The sequence below is a fragment of the Ipomoea nil genome, unplaced genomic scaffold, assembly GCF_001879475.1.
Source record: "Ipomoea nil cultivar Tokyo-kokei standard unplaced genomic scaffold, Asagao_1.1 scaffold2580, whole genome shotgun sequence".
Taxonomy (NCBI): domain Eukaryota; kingdom Viridiplantae; phylum Streptophyta; class Magnoliopsida; order Solanales; family Convolvulaceae; genus Ipomoea; species Ipomoea nil.
Window position 1 is genome coordinate 566,387 of NW_017619008.1, and position 17,760 is coordinate 584,146.

The following is a 17,760-nucleotide window of genomic DNA, read 5'->3' on the forward strand; positions in this document are numbered from 1 at the left end:
GAAGACGACGATATTGTGCTCACCTGGAAAGGTCATAATCTCGTGTTTGCCACTAAACTTGTAAAACGACTCCACATTAGCATATTATTACCGGAATGATGAATTTTGGCACTAAAACAATAGTTGTGGATGAAAATTGGTACTAAAACAATAGTTGTGGATGAAAATTGGTAAGAATTAAACATGTGGCCAAAAATTGTCATTTTGCTAATACTCATGGGACGAAATTTGGTATTTGCTATAATAATAATAACAACAACAACAACAACAACAACAACAACAACAACAACAACAACAACAACAACAACAACAATAATAATAATAATAATAATAATAATAATAATAATAATAATAATAAATAATAATAATAATAATAATAATAATAATAATAATAATAATAACAACAACAACAACAATAATAATACACTGAAGAGGCGCCAGTCAAAAAGTTTTGAAGATATGAAGGCCACTGTTCACCCCGTCCTTCCGTTTCTCCATTTGGAGAAACTTGTTTACAAGTTCTCTAAAATCCTCAAGGAATGTGGAAAATGGAGATGGAATATAGCTTTGGAGGAATAAATTTAGTAAACAACTTCTCCAATTCTTTTTTTTTTTTTTTTTTTTTTTCATTTCTCTATTTCTCTATTTTTCTGAAAAATCCTCCATTTTTCTAAGTTGGTAAACGACCCCTAAACTTTCCAAGGGTAACAACATTTCTCTCTTCATCACCCATAATTCGTTCTATCTTAACATAGAGATTTCGCAATCTAACATTATTCAAAGGTCATGATAGATAAATATTAAGTAGATGATACAAAGATGAAAATACGATATTACATGAACTTTTAAATCTTATTCTATAAATTTTTACTCATTGATATAGCGGATACTAATAAGCTACTTTTTTATGTGAGTCTTAATACAAATGTTTACATCAAAATTTTGTATATGAAAGTAAAAGTTGAGAGTAGAAAATTGAAGTATATATATTATTTTCCTGAACACTGTAATATATACTTGGAATAAGGTTCAAATTAGCCACTAAACGTAACCTGAAAATGCAATTAGGGCACTGAACGAAAAAAAAAATGTGCAATTAGGCCACTGAACAGTATAAATTTATGCAATTTTACCTGATAGCAGGTTACAATCCATTTCAGCAGGTTCCTGCTTATGCGCCAGCTGGGTAGGCATATTTAATAATTTTTAATAATAAATTAAAAAAAAAAAACCCGACGGGTGGCCGCTTCCCCCATCCTGCTTCGTCCGCCAGAGACGAAGGAGGGAGAGGGGGGGGGGGGGGGGGAGGGGGTGGTGTGAGGTGAAAGGCCTATCTCATGCCACCTGTCTTCGTCTCCGGTTGGAGACGTAGACGAGCTCATCTCCGCCGAAGACGAAGGAAGAGAGGGGAAGGGGGTGGCCGACGACCACCTTGTCGTTTTTAATTTTTTTAAAAAATTTATTAAAAATGATAAAAAAAAAAGTGTCAACTCAACCAAACTTATTAAAAGCGAGCGCTTTTGCGCTTAAAGCGACGCGAGCGATCCGAAATCGCTTCGCCTTGGCGAGGCGCAGCTTCGTGACTAAGCGCGCGCCTTTTGCGCTGTTCGGCGGAAGCGGTGAAGCGCACAAATGCGTTGCTTTGTCACGAAAAGCGCAAGTCAACGGTCAATTTTATTAAAATAATAATAATAAAAAAAAAACCTAAGCTAAAAAAACCTCGCCGCTTCTTTTCTCTACGGCTCTACCCCTCTCTAAGGCTCTAAAGCTGCTCTCCGCCTCTCCCTTCTCGCCGACCGCCGCCTTCGCGAGTTCTCTGTCCTCCTCGTCCGCTTGTCGTTCACACTGGTGAGTGGTGAGTGGTGAGTGGTATCGCTGTTTACGTTTTTTTTCCTCTTCCGTAAAGATGGAAGATACATATGTTATATTATTTATATGTGAGTTTAAGCCTTGATTTACGTGAGTTAGGCAGTAGGCAGTAGCCTGTTAGGACTTAGGAGTGTAGAGTGTTAGTGTCATAGTGTTATTGTGTTTTAGACATTTATCTTAAGCTCATTTAATAATTTATTTTTATTAAATGAATAAATGATAATAACTAATAAGATTAAGAGTTAATAAAAGTTAATAAATTTTGAAAATTACAATTTACAGTTAATTAGTTGAGTATTTATCACTTTAGGAGTTATTTTGGATGTTATTTTGCATAATTATTTGAAGTTTTTGACTATATATATGTATAATTTATATATATTTAAAGCGTCGCTTTTTGTGAAAAAGCGACGCTTCGCTTTGCGCTTTCGCTTTAAAGCAAAGCCCGGCCTTATCGCTTTAGTGCGCTTTTCCGCTTTAAAAAGTTTGAACTCAACTGTCACGTAAGTAGGTAACCTGCTGAAATTGATGGTAATCTGCTATCAGGTGAAATTGCATACATTTGAAGTGTTTAGTGGTCTAATTGTATTTTTTGTTTTGTACAGGGGCCTAATTGCATTTTCAGGTTACGATTACCGGTTATTTGGTTGGAATGAAGAAATAAGGGTGGAAAGGAATTGTAATTTGGTAGGAGAAGAATAAGGTAGAAATAAAGTATGAATTTAAATTACACTGTTTGGTATGCAAAATAAGATTACAGGGAATTGAAAGGGAATAAGTGATACAATGACTGAAATGTCCTCATGTACTAATAATACTAATAGATGTTAGGGACAAAAATGTCTTTTCAATTTCGAATTCAACACTGAATTACAATTCACAAAGGGAGTCCGGAATTGTAATTCAGCATTTGGAGGGAATTGCAATTCAGTGAAATTGTAATTTGGAGGAATTACAATTCGGTGAAATTGCAATTTTCTCCAACCAAAAGACCTAATTATGGTCTCTACGAAATGGTAATTCAACTACACCTAAACTACATTAAACCAAATAGTCCTTTTAGTGGTCAATTTCAACCTTATTCCTATATATATATATATATATATATATATATATATATATATATATATATATATATACTTAGGCAATTGATGAGTCGAGCACTTTGGCAAACGCGGCGTCGTTTATATCATTGAGGCTTGTGTAAATTGCGAGAAAGATTCCCTCACCCACCCTCCAGCACGAGCAGTCTAGCCGCCTCTTCACTCGTCACTCACCTCACTCACCTCAGATTCTGAAATCGATGGCGTCGGAAAAAGTGATGGCGTCGCACATACTCATCAAACACCAGGGTTCCAGACGCAAGGCGTCCTGGAAGGACCCGGAGGGCCGTGTTATCTGCAACACCACCCGGGACGCCGCCGCCTCTCAGCTCAGAGCCCTTCGCGACGATATCCTCTCCGGCAAGTCCAACTTCGAGGATGTCGCATCTCGCTTCTCCGATTGCAGCTCCGCTAAACGCGGCGGCGATCTCGGTAACTTCTCCGTCCGCTATCCTTGTATATGTACCCTCTACTTTTTTTTTTCTTTTTTTTTTTGCTGAACTCTAGATTATCTTTTTATACAGATGAGGATCACATTTTCTATGAGTGTCGATGAATTCCTTAGAGCGCGGTTTAAAAATTTTCACAATCCTTATTCAGTAATTTAAACCTAAGGGCGATATATTTATTCACGGGAAAGCGGAAAATCGGAAATGGTTGTTTCACTTGACATAATTAAATGTTGAAAACAGAATTTGTCTTTGTATATCGTGACTGTATATTTTAAAGAGCATATTACCTGTGTTCTTTACGCAGTTTAAATTTCTGATGATTCAAGGGTCTATGTTACATTCAAGTATTCAACATATAATTTGGTCTTTGCCACAACTAATTGTAACCAAAATTATGAAAAAAGAAAAAGAAAAAGAAAAGAAAAGAGAGCTTTTTAATCATTTATATTTGGAAACTGAGCTGAAATTTGGTTATCAAAGCTAGAATCAATACGATAGAATGTTGTTCCAAAAAAAAAAAGATTTTATGTAATTCAAGATTATCTTGTCATAATTACGTTTGTTCTTACTCCATATCTATGTGAATTGTGTTAGTGAGTTGATAATTTAATATTTGGTTCTTCTAACATGATGGCAAGTGAAAATAAAAATCTGCTTTATATTATACACCATCATGGCATAATAAACTAAATGCTATGTTAACTTTATACAACAGTTAGTCAGTTATGAAAGGAAATTCTAGAAAGGTTATGTTCTGTGTATTTTATTCAAATGCTGTTCTTTATTTATGCAACAGTGAGGTAAAGAAATATCTGTGCCTGACATCTTACTTATCAGATATCTTATTTGTATTTGGCAAACCTGTCAAGTAATTATTGTACTTTGATGGTTTAATAATCAATTGCCTACATGGATGTGCAAGGATTCAGGTTCTAAAAAGCACATTACCTATTTGGCCTTGCTTAGTGACCCAATTTTATCTCTTTGGGTTGGGTTTGCCATAAAACCATAAGTCTGATTATTTTGAAATATATTTCTCCATAATTGTTTGAACTACACACATAATTATGAATTTAATTACAGTGTATTACAGTTCAAATGCAGTCAACCCAACAGGAATAAGTTGTCCTTGTTGAGCATATAGCCATTAATGTGCAATCCAACTATTAGCTTAGACTTTTAGTTGAGATGGAGCACATGCTTCAATTTGATATTAGAGCCGCCACCCATAAGCACAACTACGGGTCATTAATGTGCAATCCAACTATCAACTTAGGCTTTTAGTTGAGATGGAGCACATGCTTCAACTGTCCTTTCTCTAGTCCTGTCCTTCAATTCTTTTGGGTTCCAAAATGTAGTGCTGGAGCAGAGCGCTCATGTCAGTATGTGATTGTCTTGGGACTTGGGCTGTTATTCTCTACTAAAGATGCTAGTTTATTACTCTATTATGGCGGTTCAACCTCCCCTTACCAAAAAGATAATTATTGGCTATTGGCAATTCTAGCAATCAATTGCGATAGATGGGTTTAATTTTTTTCACAGACACCATCTTCATACAGACTTTTGGGCACATTGAGGTGGCTATCTACTTGTAAACCATTGAAATTATTAAAATAACATCCAATTAACTAGGCAAAATTTGCATGTATAGCATTTTCCCAAGAGTAACCTTAGGGGATGTTTGGTTCATGGAAAATGCATTTTCCTTAAAGTGGGAAAAAATGTTGTTTTCTTGTGTTTGGTTCATGGAATTCATTTTCCATTGGAAAATGAATTCCTCAAATTTGAGGAAAACAAAATCCTTGGTTGGACCAAGGATTTTGTTTTCCATGGAAGATAGGAAGAAAAAGTGAATAGATTGCCTATTTTACCCTTACTTTCTTTTTTAATTATATTACTTTTATTAATTTGTAGGGACATATAGGTCTTTATACTCATTGTTCCTTACAATTCAAAATCTAACCAAACAATAGAATTAGTATTCCCAGTAATTTTTTTTCCACCAACCAAACAATGAAATTTATTTCCTAGTATTTGTTTTTCCATGGAATTCCAATTCCACTTCCCTTAAAATATTTTCCGCGAACCAAACGAGCCCTTAATATTACTAAGATCAGGAAATAAGAAAGTAATGTCTGTGTATACCATTGGCTTCAGTTTTGATACAAACTAGGTTTGAAAGGCATGCTAGCCACAAGGATTCTTGTTGGAGATATATATTGCTTTCTCTGTCCCATTTTGTCTGTCATGTTTCTATTTATTTGTCAAACCAATTCTTTTTTCATTGCTTATTTTCTTTAGTAATTTTAATTTTAATTATTTTTAAATTTCTTTTTTTTAGTAATAGTACTTTTAATGTAGTTTCTAAATATATAAATTTTATATACTAATACTAAACTTAATATTATGAAAATTTGAATTAAAAATAACATCAGTCAAGCCTTGTTAACTGAACTAGACAAACAAAATGGGACGGAGGGAGTATTTATATTAGATGCGTAGTAAAATATAGAAGTTGTGCACTTGTGCACATAATAGATATTGTTAGTAACACTCCTCTCCCTGGTTTCTCTACAGGCAACCGTTGCCAATTCGACTGATTTAATTTGTAGGCTGCATTATGCTACATGAACAAGTTGCATTGATGTTTTGTTGTACAGCTGTTCAGCTTCCAGCACTTTTGTGCTTCCCACTTTTAATTAGCCAAGATATGGCAATGCTGTTGCAATGGTGCGTGCAATATTTGTTTTTAATGAAAATGTTTATGTTGTAGGTCCTTTTGGTCGGGGCCAGATGCAGAAGCCTTTTGAAAACGCAACTTTTGCACTTAAGATTGGTGAGATTAGTGACATTGTTGATACTGATAGTGGTGTTCACATAATTAAGAGAACCGGTTGATATTGGAAGAATAGAAACCGACCATCCAAATTGTAATGCAGGCTACTATAAGTGAACCCTTTTAAAATCTTTGTAATCCATTTTCTTCTTTTTCCATCACATTATTATTGTTCTGTTGAGAGCCTAACTCACCGATGGAAACCTTTTCCCCTTTGTCTTGATTGAAATAATGTGCTGAAACTATCTTTTTCTGCTATTGGAGTTTGGTTTTTGTATGAAGATCATTGGCTGATGTAACAAGAAGCTATCAACATCCCTGTTTAATGTTATTATATTACGTGCACGTGATGGATTGGTTTTCATGCTACTTTTGTATAATATTTTTTTAATGCAGTATTACTATCTTTATTACTGGAGAAAAGGGTCAAATAGGTCCCTAAACATTTCACGAATTTTTAGCCCTACGAATTTTTTAAAAGTTCAATTAAATACATTAACACATGGTTTTTAGTCAGTTGACCCCATTAACAGGTCACCTTTTAGGTAAAGCCCGGTAAATGCCCCGTGGCGCGCCACATAAGCGTTGGAGTGAGTACTTGGATGCCACATAAGGATAAATAAATAAAAAATTACTTGATCTTGGACTTTGTAATTCCAAACTACTCTTCAGATGCATATTTTCCCCAGTTAGCTGTTCCATTCGCAAAGTTGAACTCTTCGGATCAGTTACAAACTCACTACATTGTGCCTGTAGAACAGCAACCAAGTTTTGGGATTCAGTCAATTCCCGCGATAGTTCATCATTCTTTGTGAGAATTTGCTGCTTCTCATCCTCAAGTTTATTTGTTTCCTCCATTAAAGTGGTGAGGCGTGCAAATGCTGCTTCTTTGTGCAAGGAATCAGTGCTGAGTGGGGAGGAGTTTGAGTTTTACAGTACGGTGCTTGACTGTATATCATTGGTCTTCACATCTCATGGGGGAATTTCTAATGAAAATTTGGACTTTATATTATTATTATTTACTTATCCAAGATCACCACTGAACGCCACCAACCTCATCATTGTCTTTAACCATTTTCATCCCAATCACCATTTTCGTCTAATCATCATCATCCACTAATCCTTATCAATAATCCAACATTATCTTCTCATTAATATTATCAAGACTTTCATTTTCTTCCATGACATGAACAACCCGAAATTGCAAAGAAAACTAGCCATCCCGTCAGTGCCTCACCGGAAGCTACGATGGGTCATCGCCACGGTTCGCCGTTGGAGTAGTACGCCGAGCTGCTGTTGGGAAACATCCAAAGGCAAGGCTCCAAGTAGGAACTCATTTAATAGTCATTTGCTTACAATGAGTATCGCACATTGCTTTGCAAGCTTTCCTTTCACTCCCTTATATTCTTGAACTCACTAAAGAAGGCTTGAAGTGTTATGGAGAGGGAATAAGGGGAAAACCCCGCGCGTGCCGCCGCCTGCCCGCTCGGCACGGCACGCGTGCGAGGTGTAGTGTGGAATAGTTTTGCTCGGTCCTCTTTTGTTCTATGCTATTTTTATGGATCAACACAATATTGTTCAAATGGATTATGTGGTGAACATATGTCCTAATGAATCATGTGATAAGCATAAATGTCCGAATGGATTATATGTGGTAAGCACATTTCTCGTACAGTTGGACCATGCATGAGCTATCTTTGTGGCTTGGCTGTAATGGAATGTGAAATGCTATAAATAACACTGCACTTCACATTCTTATTTAAAAAGTCACGGCTTTACAGCCATACCCGAGAAACACAGCCCTGAGTTCTTTTAGACTGATTTCTTCCCGTCTGTGTTATCTGTCAGAGATATAACGATACCCTGATCATTAAATATCTTTAAGATAGTGTTCCACTGAACACGACACAGGCCTACCTCGACTTGTCCCGGTTCTGCGTTGCACAAGTTTTATTCCAGGTATTCATCGCGCATATTTTACACAACAGTTAAAGGTATTTAAATTAGGGAGGCGATGTCTACTGCAATGAAGCCAGCTTCTGATGTCACACCCATCGAAATTCTAACCGAAGGTATGAACTACAAACGATGGGCTGGTAGGATTGTTATGCTGCTGGAAGAGAAGGATGTTGACTATGTGATATATGATGATGTAGCCACGTTCATGCTAGCGACAGCAACCGCGACCGCTGCTACTGCCGCTGCCGTGGCAGCTGACAAATCTGACAAGGCCGATGATCAAGTTCCTTCGCCGAGACCTACCCGGAGTACACCGCATGTCTGTCCTAAGTATGTGAAAGACAACAAAACTGCACAGTCTACAATTCTTCAACTGGTAACAACTTCAATTTTTGATATGTTTTCTGGAGAAAAGTCTGCAAAAACTATCTGGGAAAAATTGCAAGAAAAGTATGGTTCCGATGACACCGGTAGAAGGAAGTACGTCGTGGGACGTTGGCTGCATTTTCAGATGATCGAATCCAAAATCGTGGTGGAACAGGTACATGACTTCGAAAACATGGTTTCTGATATGCGAACTGAAGGTGCAAAAGTCAACGATGCATTCCTGTGCGATGCACTCGTTGATAAGTTGCCTGAGTCGTGGGTAGACTTCAAAAGTAAAATGAAACACGAACGACGCAACTACACCCTTCAAGAACTTATCAGTAGCATCAACATTGAAGAGGAAAATCGCACGATACAAAAATCTGAATCCTTTTATTTTAATTCAAAGGCTAACATTGTTGAGACTACAGGAAAAGATGATAGGCATAAACAAGGTGATCAAAATAAAAATCAAAAAAGGAATGCGAAAAATAACAACAATCGCATCAAAAATGGAAAAATTCAGAAAAAAGGCAAGGGCGACGAATGCTATGTTTGTGGGAAACGGGGACACCGAGCTGCACAATGCTATCATTGCAAAGGATCCTCCAATAAAAATTCAGAGAATGACGGATCCAAATATCAAGCACATGTGGTAGAAACCACGGAGGATGACGAGGTTGTAGCAACAGTGATTACTGAGGTCAACATGGTCGGAGACCCAGACGAGTGGGTCGTGGACACCGGGGCATCTCGTCACTTCTGCAACAACAAGTCATTTTTCAAGGTGTTCAAGCCCGTCACTAGAGGAGAACAAGTCTTCATGGGCAACTCCAGCATTTCTGAGGTAAGTGGTAGAAGAAAAGTAGAGTTACTGCTTAATTCTGGCAAGAAGCTATTACTGAACAATGTGTTGTATGTTCCCTCTCTGCGTAGAAACTTAATTTCCGGGGGCCTACTGAATAAGGTCGGGATCAAAATTGTCCTTCAGTCAGACCGCTTGGTTATGACTCGGCGTGGGACTTTTCTCGGAAAAGGGTATCTGCAGGGGAGATTATTTGTGTTAGACATATCTGTAATTGGACCAGAATCTATCAATAAGAATAATGCTTCTCCTTCGGCTTATATCACTATTTCAATTAATTTGTGGCATGGTAGATTAGGACACGTTGGCTCAAAGTGCTTAAATAGATTAAAAAGCCTAAACATGTTGCCAAACTTGTCTAATGTTGCATGCTCCCAATGTGAAACTTGTGCTGAAGCAAAATTTGCTAGGAAACCTTTTTCTGCTGTAACTCATCGATCTTCCTCTATGCTTGAATTGATTCACTCTGATCTAGCGGACTTTAAAACCACTGAACGTAAAGGTGGAAAACGGTATTATATAACCTTTATAGATGACTATTCTCGTTTTACAAAACTATACCTCTTAAGATCAAAAGATGAAGCTGAACAAAAGTTTGTGATTTTTAAAATTGAGGTAGAAAATCAATTAAACTTGAAAATAAAGAGGTTTCGTTCTGACAGAGGTGGAGAATATGAATCTTTTTCGCTAAAAACCTTATGTGAAACTTCGGGTATAATCCATGAAGTAACTGCACCTTACTCTCCCCAACAAAATGGCATCGCGGAAAGGAAAAATAGAACCCTTAAAGAAATGATTAACGCCATGTTGATCAGTTCAGGGGCACCAAACTCTACGTGGGGGGAAGCTGTTCTAACGGCGAACCACATTTTAAATAGAGTCTCACATAAAGAGTTCAAAAAAACTCCTTATGAGATGTGGAAAGGGCAAGCCCTGAACCTGAAATACTTTAAGGTATGGGGATGTTTGGCTAAGGTGGGTCTACCATCCCTGAAAAGGTCCAACATAGGATCCAAAACTTTTGATGCCGTTTTTGTTGGATATGCCGAGAATAGTGCAGCATATAGGTTTATGTGTTTAGAAAACCGTTCTATGTGTGAATCAAGAAATGCAATATTCTTTGAACATATCTTCCCTTTAAAAAATGCTTATGTCTCACCAGTTGATACTATGTGTCAAAATGATAATGCCACTTTTCCTAGCATTACTAACGATTTGGATGAGCCCAGAAGAAGCAAAAGACCTAGGATCGAGAAGAATTTTGGTTTTGACTTCATAACATATGTCACAGAACTAAAAGACTTAAACGAACTGTGTGATCAGTTTGTGTGTCAATTAGTCTTGGAAGAAGAACCAAAAACGTTTAAAGAAGCAATGCAGTCAGTCGACTCCATTCTGTGGAAAGAAGAAATCAAAAGTGAATTGGACTCTATTGAGTCCAACCACACTTGGGAGTTGGTAGATCTACCTAACGGGTGCAAGCCAATTGGCTGCAAGTGGATCTTCAAAAGAAAACTTAGACCAGATGGGTCTATTGAAAAGTTCAAAGCGAGGGCTAGTAGCCAAAGGCTTTACACAAAGATTCGGTGAGGATTACTTTTACACATACTCACCAGTGACAAAAGTGGAACCATTCGAGTTCTATTTGCACTAGCTTCTTTACACAACTGGATAGTTCACCAAATGGACGTAAAAATGACATTCCTCAATGGTGAACTAGAAGAAGAGATCTATATGGAGCAACCACCTGGTTGTGCTGATCCAATGCAAGAAGGAAAGGTATGTAAACTAAAAAGATCTCTTTATGGTCTAAAACAGGCCCCCAAGCAGTGGAATGAAAAATTTCACAAGACCTTAATGGACCTAGGCTACACGACTAACCGGTCAGATGCCTGTTTGTACTCAAAAGAGGTCCAATCCAGCATTGTAATAATATGTCTGTATGTGGATGACATGTTGATCTTTAGCTCAAGTATTGAGGCTATAAATGAAACCAAACAAACTCTATGTCAAAAGTTTGAAATGAAGGATCTAGGAGAAGCCAATGTGATACTCGGGATAAAGGTCAATAAAACCAAGGAAGGTTACCTTCTATCCTAAGGTCACTACACAGAAAAACTTCTGAGGAAGTTTGACAGTTATGATGTTGTTTCGGCTAAGACTCCTTACGATCCTAGTGTCAAACTAATAAAGAGCATGGAGTCAGGTGTGTTTCAAGAGAAATATGCAAAAGTATTTGGGAGTCTAATGTTCTTGATGAACTATACACGTCCCGACATTGCATTTTCCGTGAATAAACTTAGTCGTTTCACTCATAACCCTAGTGGTCCACACTGGGACGCGCTAAAAAGGATACTCTGGTATCTTAGAGGAACGTTAGACTGGGGGCTCAACTTCAAAGGATACCCAGCTGTGCTAGAAGGGTTCTGTGATGCGAACTAGGTAAACGACAGTGATGATGTCAGCTCTACAAGTGGATATGTGTTAACACTATGTAGGGTTGCAGTGTCTTGGAAATCAACCAAACAATTGTGCATAGCCAGATCAACTATGGAAGCAGAGTTCATAGCTTTAGATCTGGCTAGCCAAGAGGCCGAATGGCTAAAAAATCTGTTGGCAGACGTGCCGCTGTTGGGGAGTCCTGCTCCCGCCGTGCCCATACATTGTGATTCTCAAACTGCTATTTGTGTGGCACAAAATAGTGTCTATAATGGAAAGAGAAGACACATTAGAGTCAGACATGAGTTTGTACGGCAGTTAATACTGAATGGGGTAATCACAATGGAGTTTGTGAGATCTGAAAGGAATATAGCTGATCCTTTCACGAAAGGCCTAAATCGAAAGGCTATCCTTGATACATCAAGGGAGATGGGCTTAAAATCCAATGAGGTGAGAAATTCATGATGGATACCACCTCGGTGGTCAAACGAAATCATGGAAAGACTCGCATTTATAAGCAGACTGTAAATCAGTCCGCTTGCCATAGTTCTCGATTGGCAGTCTACGGTGAAGTACACTCAGTGGAGTGGAATGTCTGTGCTGAGACAAACAAAACAGGGTTAATACATGGTTATCCAATAACTATACAAAGTGTACAACGAATGGAGCTAACGAGGTGCACATAAGTTCAAAATTCAATTAGCCGAAGAGTTCAAGACTCTGTTCACTCTCGGATAGTGGATTACTTAGTGCCACTACTTGTCAGTTCAAGTTTAACAAATTGACATGAAAGCTAGCTCTTATTTGTTACACTCAGTTGCTCTCCGTCAAGCCTTACATCTTCGGATGTGTAGGGGATTGTTGGAAACATCCAAAGGCAAGGCTCCAAGTAGGAACTCATTTGATAGTCATTTGCTTACAATGAGTATCCCACATTGTTTTGCTAGCTTTCCTTTCACTCCCTTATATTCTTGAACTCACTAAAGAAGGCTTGAAGTGTTATAGAGAGGGAACAAGGGGAAAACCCCGCGCGTGTCGCTGCCGCCTACCCGCTCGGCACGGCACGGCACGCGTGCGAGGTGTGGTGTGGAATAGTTTTGCTCGGTCCTTTTTTGTGCTAAGCTATTTTTATGGATCAACACAATATTGTCCAAATGGATTATGTGGTGAACATATGTCCTAATGAATCATTTGGTAAGCATAAATGTCCGAATGGATTATATGTGGTAAGCACATTTCTCGTACAGTTGGACCATGCGTGAGTTATCTTTGTGGCTTGGCTGTAATGGAATGTGAAATGCTATAAATAACACTGCATTTCACATTCTTACTTAAAAAGTCACGGCTTTACAGCCATGCCCGAGAAACACCGCCCTGAGTTCTTTTAGACTGATTTCTTCCCGTCTGTGTTATCTGTCGGAGATATAATGATACCCTGGTCTTTAAATATCTTAAGATAGTGTTCCACTGAACACGACACAGGCCTACCTCGACTTGTCCCAGTTCTGCGCTGCACAAGTTTTATTCTAGGTATTCATCGCGCATATTTTACACAACAGCTGCTGCTGGAAGGAGGTCCTGTTCGCCATATCTGCTCCCATCTCTTGCTGCTCACCGGATCTGCTTAGCTCGCCGGGAAAAACGGAGACCACCGAGGGAGAAAGGAGGGAGCAGCTCGGGTTTCAGTTATTAATACTGTGTTAGAACTCATCCAAGAAGAAGAAGACCCACTGAAGAAGACGAAGAGGAAGAATAGAATTTAGGGCTAAATGTGATTTTAAATCCTTTTTTTTTATTTCTTTAATTTAATTTTTTATTTATGCTTACGTGGCAGCCAAGTACCCACTCTAACGCTTATGTGGAACGCCACAGGAGCATTTACCGATTTTTACCTGAATGGTGACCGGCTTATGGGGTCAACTAACTAAAAATTGTGTGTTCATGTGTTCAATTGAACTTTTAAAAAGTTCGTGGGGCTAATTGACTTTTCGCGAAATGTTTAGGGGTCTATTTGACCCTTTTCTCTTATTACTATGAGGCTAATTGATTATTAGTAATTTCCTTACTAATTGTCTTAAGCATTATGACAATATGACATTTTTAAAAAAATTGATAATTACTCCATATAAAATTTGAAATGTTGAAGCATCTCAAGTTGTGTTTGGTTGGTGACTTTTGTACTATATTATGAGATTTGATATTTATTATCATGTTTATTTGTTTATTTTTGTTATTGTATTATTGAAAAAAAAAAGTCTCATGCATTAAATATAGGCAGAAAGGTCAAATGACCCATGTACTAACATTGATTGTTCATCTAGGTCATTATAGTCTCAATTATTTTTCATCTAGCGTTTTTAGCAAGTTTTTAACAAGTTACACATCTCATTTGCTTACATGGAAAAATAAAATAAAAATAAAATGTTGACATGTTATTTTTTCATCTAACTTGTTCTTTTTATCACTTTTTTTATGTAGATTTTTTTTTTTTTTACGTATTTTTGGATTATGTTGATTTTTTATATGGCTTGAAAGATTCCAACTCCTCCTCTGTTGCGAGTGTTGGGTGTGAAAACATATAGGGGTATTCTAAGAGGAATGCAACCATGCTGTTGTTACCATAAATTTGCCCTACAAAATTTATATTTTTCTCGTAGTGGGGCACCCCATCGCCTTAAAAAACATGGTCACTTCCTTTGAGACATATGGCAGTTTCCTTTCTTCAATGTATATCTCTTTCTCTTTCCAGTGCTGCACATTATACCTCATAACGCTAAGTTCATTAGCTGTTACTTCACTCAGATTGTAGTTGTAGCCAGTAAACGCAAGCATGTTCTTTTCGTATCTACACTCAAAGGAAGTCGGTTAATTAAGTTACACTTCAAACATTAAATCAAAGGTTGTATCAGTTATTATACCTCAAATGAAGAGCAGTATACAGATTACCATTGTCCCTTAATCTATTAATAGAAAATTTTTTTCCAAGCTCCTCAATCTCAGGTGTGTACCGAAGAGTCTCATAAATGCACCATCCAAAACCAAAATAAAAATCAATGTCAATGCCAATGCCAATAAATGGGTTTAAAAATCACAAAAGAGGTAACATACTTATTTCACAATCGACGGGAAAAATAGATTCACTGTTTTTTTTTTTTTGGAGAAATTCGTAGAAGAAATCAACATAATCTGGAAATACGTAAAAAAAAATGAACTTTTCTGCCGAAAAAAGTGACAAAAACAACAAGTTAGATGAGAAAATAACATGCCAGCATTTTGTTTTTATTTTATTTTTCCATGTAAGCAAATTAGATGGGTTACTTGTTAGAAACTTGTTAAAAATGCTAGATGAAAAATAATTGAGAATATAATAGCCTAGATAGACCATATTTTAATTCATGATATTAGATGAACAATCAATGTTAGTACATGGATCTATTTGACCCTTATGCCTTAAATACATAACGTTAATATATATACACGTGGGTATATATGAATTGTATATTTTTATTAATTTATTTATTTTTATTATTTATTTATTTATTTTGATTTAAATTTTTATTTTGTTTATTAAATTACTCATTATTATTATTTATTTATTTATTTTGATTTAAATTTCTATTGTATAAAACAAATAGAGCTTTTTTACTTAAATTTATTACCATTATTAAGTACTAGTATTTTCACCGGTGTGATACACAGAATGAATTTGTTAAAACATATTAAGAATATATTTGGATCGACATACAATTATTTAAATTATAACATCAAATATTATATAGTACAATTGAAGATATGGTTTGGATCGTTTATGTTTGTTAATGTTATCAATGTGTTATGAAAGTGAAGAGAGAGAGTTTCTAATGTGCTGTCATATATTATATCAAACTCACATAGGAATAGAAAATACAAAGCCCTATAAATAGGTACTAGAAAACTACGAATAGGAAACAAGTTTCCATATGTCCTACCTATCTAAAACCCTAAACTGCCTAATATATAGAGATTCTATATATCAAATATATATTCCTTAACACTCCCCCTCAAGTTGGAGCATATATTTTAATAATGCCCAACTTGTTACACAAATGAGTGATAACCCAAAATAACTAATAACTCAAGTCCATTTAGGACACTCACCGAAGACCGAACAAGCTTGAGATTGGATACTCATACTCCCCCTCCAACGAAAGCTTCGAACGCCACAAATCCCACGAACAATGGGTGAACACAAAGTGACCGAACAAGCTTGAAATTGGATACTCCCCAGAAACGAAAGCTGTGAACGCCACCAATACCTACGGACAATTGGGTGAACTCAACGTGGTGGACCAAACAAGCTTGGGATTGAACCCTCCCCTGAACGAGAAGCTTTGACTCCACCAATACCGCAACTCCGGGTGAACCAAAAGTGGACCGAACAAGCTTGGACACAAAGTAAAGAAGACAAACTCCAAACTGGAGGACACAAAATTCTTTACTAGCAAAAGGGAAGTATCTTGACTAACAAAAGGGAAGCATGCTCCAATCAACGAGTATAAAAAAAAGGAGAGACAACACCAAAACGAAAGGGGAGAGAGGACCAAAACAAGATAGCACTAAAACACAAAACAAGACAGCACCAAAACGAGACAAACTGACCGTAGAACAAAAGGCAATGGTCCAAACTAAGTCCAGAACCAAGACAAACAGACTTAGGCGACCTAGGAACAAGTAGACCAAAACGTTTTTCAATCGTTGGAGGAGCCTCACGCGCCAGCGGCACGTGAGGCTCACGCGCTAGTCAAAACGTGACGACAACGGAGCGGAAAAAAAAATTATCGTAAAGGCTCTGATACCATGTTACGAAAGTGAAGAGAGAGAGTTTCTAATGTGTTGTCATATATTATATCAAACTCTCATAGGAATAGAAAATACAAAGCCCTATAAATAGGTATTAGAAAACTACAAATAGGAAACAAGTTTCCATATGTCCTACCTATCTAAAACCCTAAACTGCCTAATATATAGAGATTCTATATATCAAATATATATTCCTTAACAATCAATGCTTGAATTCCAGCAAATAATTGTTCAAATTAATAGCTAATGTGTAGATATACGTATGCGGTGCTGTAACTTTAGAGATTAATGTACTCGTTCTCTAGCAACTTAGTTATAGTAATTAATTTTTATCTTAATTCATTTGTATAGAGGATATATTTTGTTTAGATATATAGCAATTTTGTCATTTTGAAAAAAAAAACATAATATCGTTGATTATATTTACACATTATTGAAAATCTCTTTGTACACGACATTGGTAGCCACAACACAGTCTTGTCCATCCTCGTCTAGAGTTAACTCCTTCAGGCCATCAAGATAGGTGACTCGGGAGAAAGCCACGTACACTTATTCGTGATTAAGGATCAGTTTTTTAGCAATAACCCAAAGTGAGTTAGTGTTTGGCCTTGGCTTTTGTTGATAGTCATGTCATATGCAAGCATCAACAAGAATTGTTTACGCTGGAACTTGAAGGGAAATCTCGTATTAGAAGGAATGATAGACATTCAAGGGATAAGAACTTTGGTTCCTTCATGTGTCTCATTAACTATTCTTGCTTCGACAATGTGATATGTCAATCTTGTGATGATGAGCTGCGTCCTGTTACAAGAATTGTTTACGCTGGCAAGCATCAACAAGAATTGTTTACGCTGGAACATGAAGGGCAATCTCGTATTAGAAGGAATAAGAGACATTCGGGGGATAAGAACTTTGGTTCCTTGATGTGTCCCATTAACTATTCTTGCTTCGACAATGTGATTTGTCAATCTTGTGATGATGAGACGCGTCATGTTACGAAGACTAAGAGAGTGATCTATGTTTCGTAATAAC

At 37.0% G+C, this 17,760-nt stretch overlaps 1 protein-coding gene across 1 annotated transcript; it reads left to right on the top strand.

The window, feature by feature from the left end:
- The first annotated feature begins 3,035 nt into the window (after positions 1–3,035).
- LOC109154097 (peptidyl-prolyl cis-trans isomerase Pin1-like) lies at positions 3,036–6,676 on the top strand. Its single transcript, XM_019301970.1, has 2 exons — positions 3,036–3,404; positions 6,198–6,676. The coding sequence occupies exons 1-2, from the start codon at positions 3,173–3,175 to the stop codon at positions 6,320–6,322; spliced, it is 357 nt and encodes a 118-aa protein (XP_019157515.1). The 5' UTR covers positions 3,036–3,172; the 3' UTR covers positions 6,323–6,676.
- Positions 6,677–17,760: the final 11,084 nt, after the last annotated feature.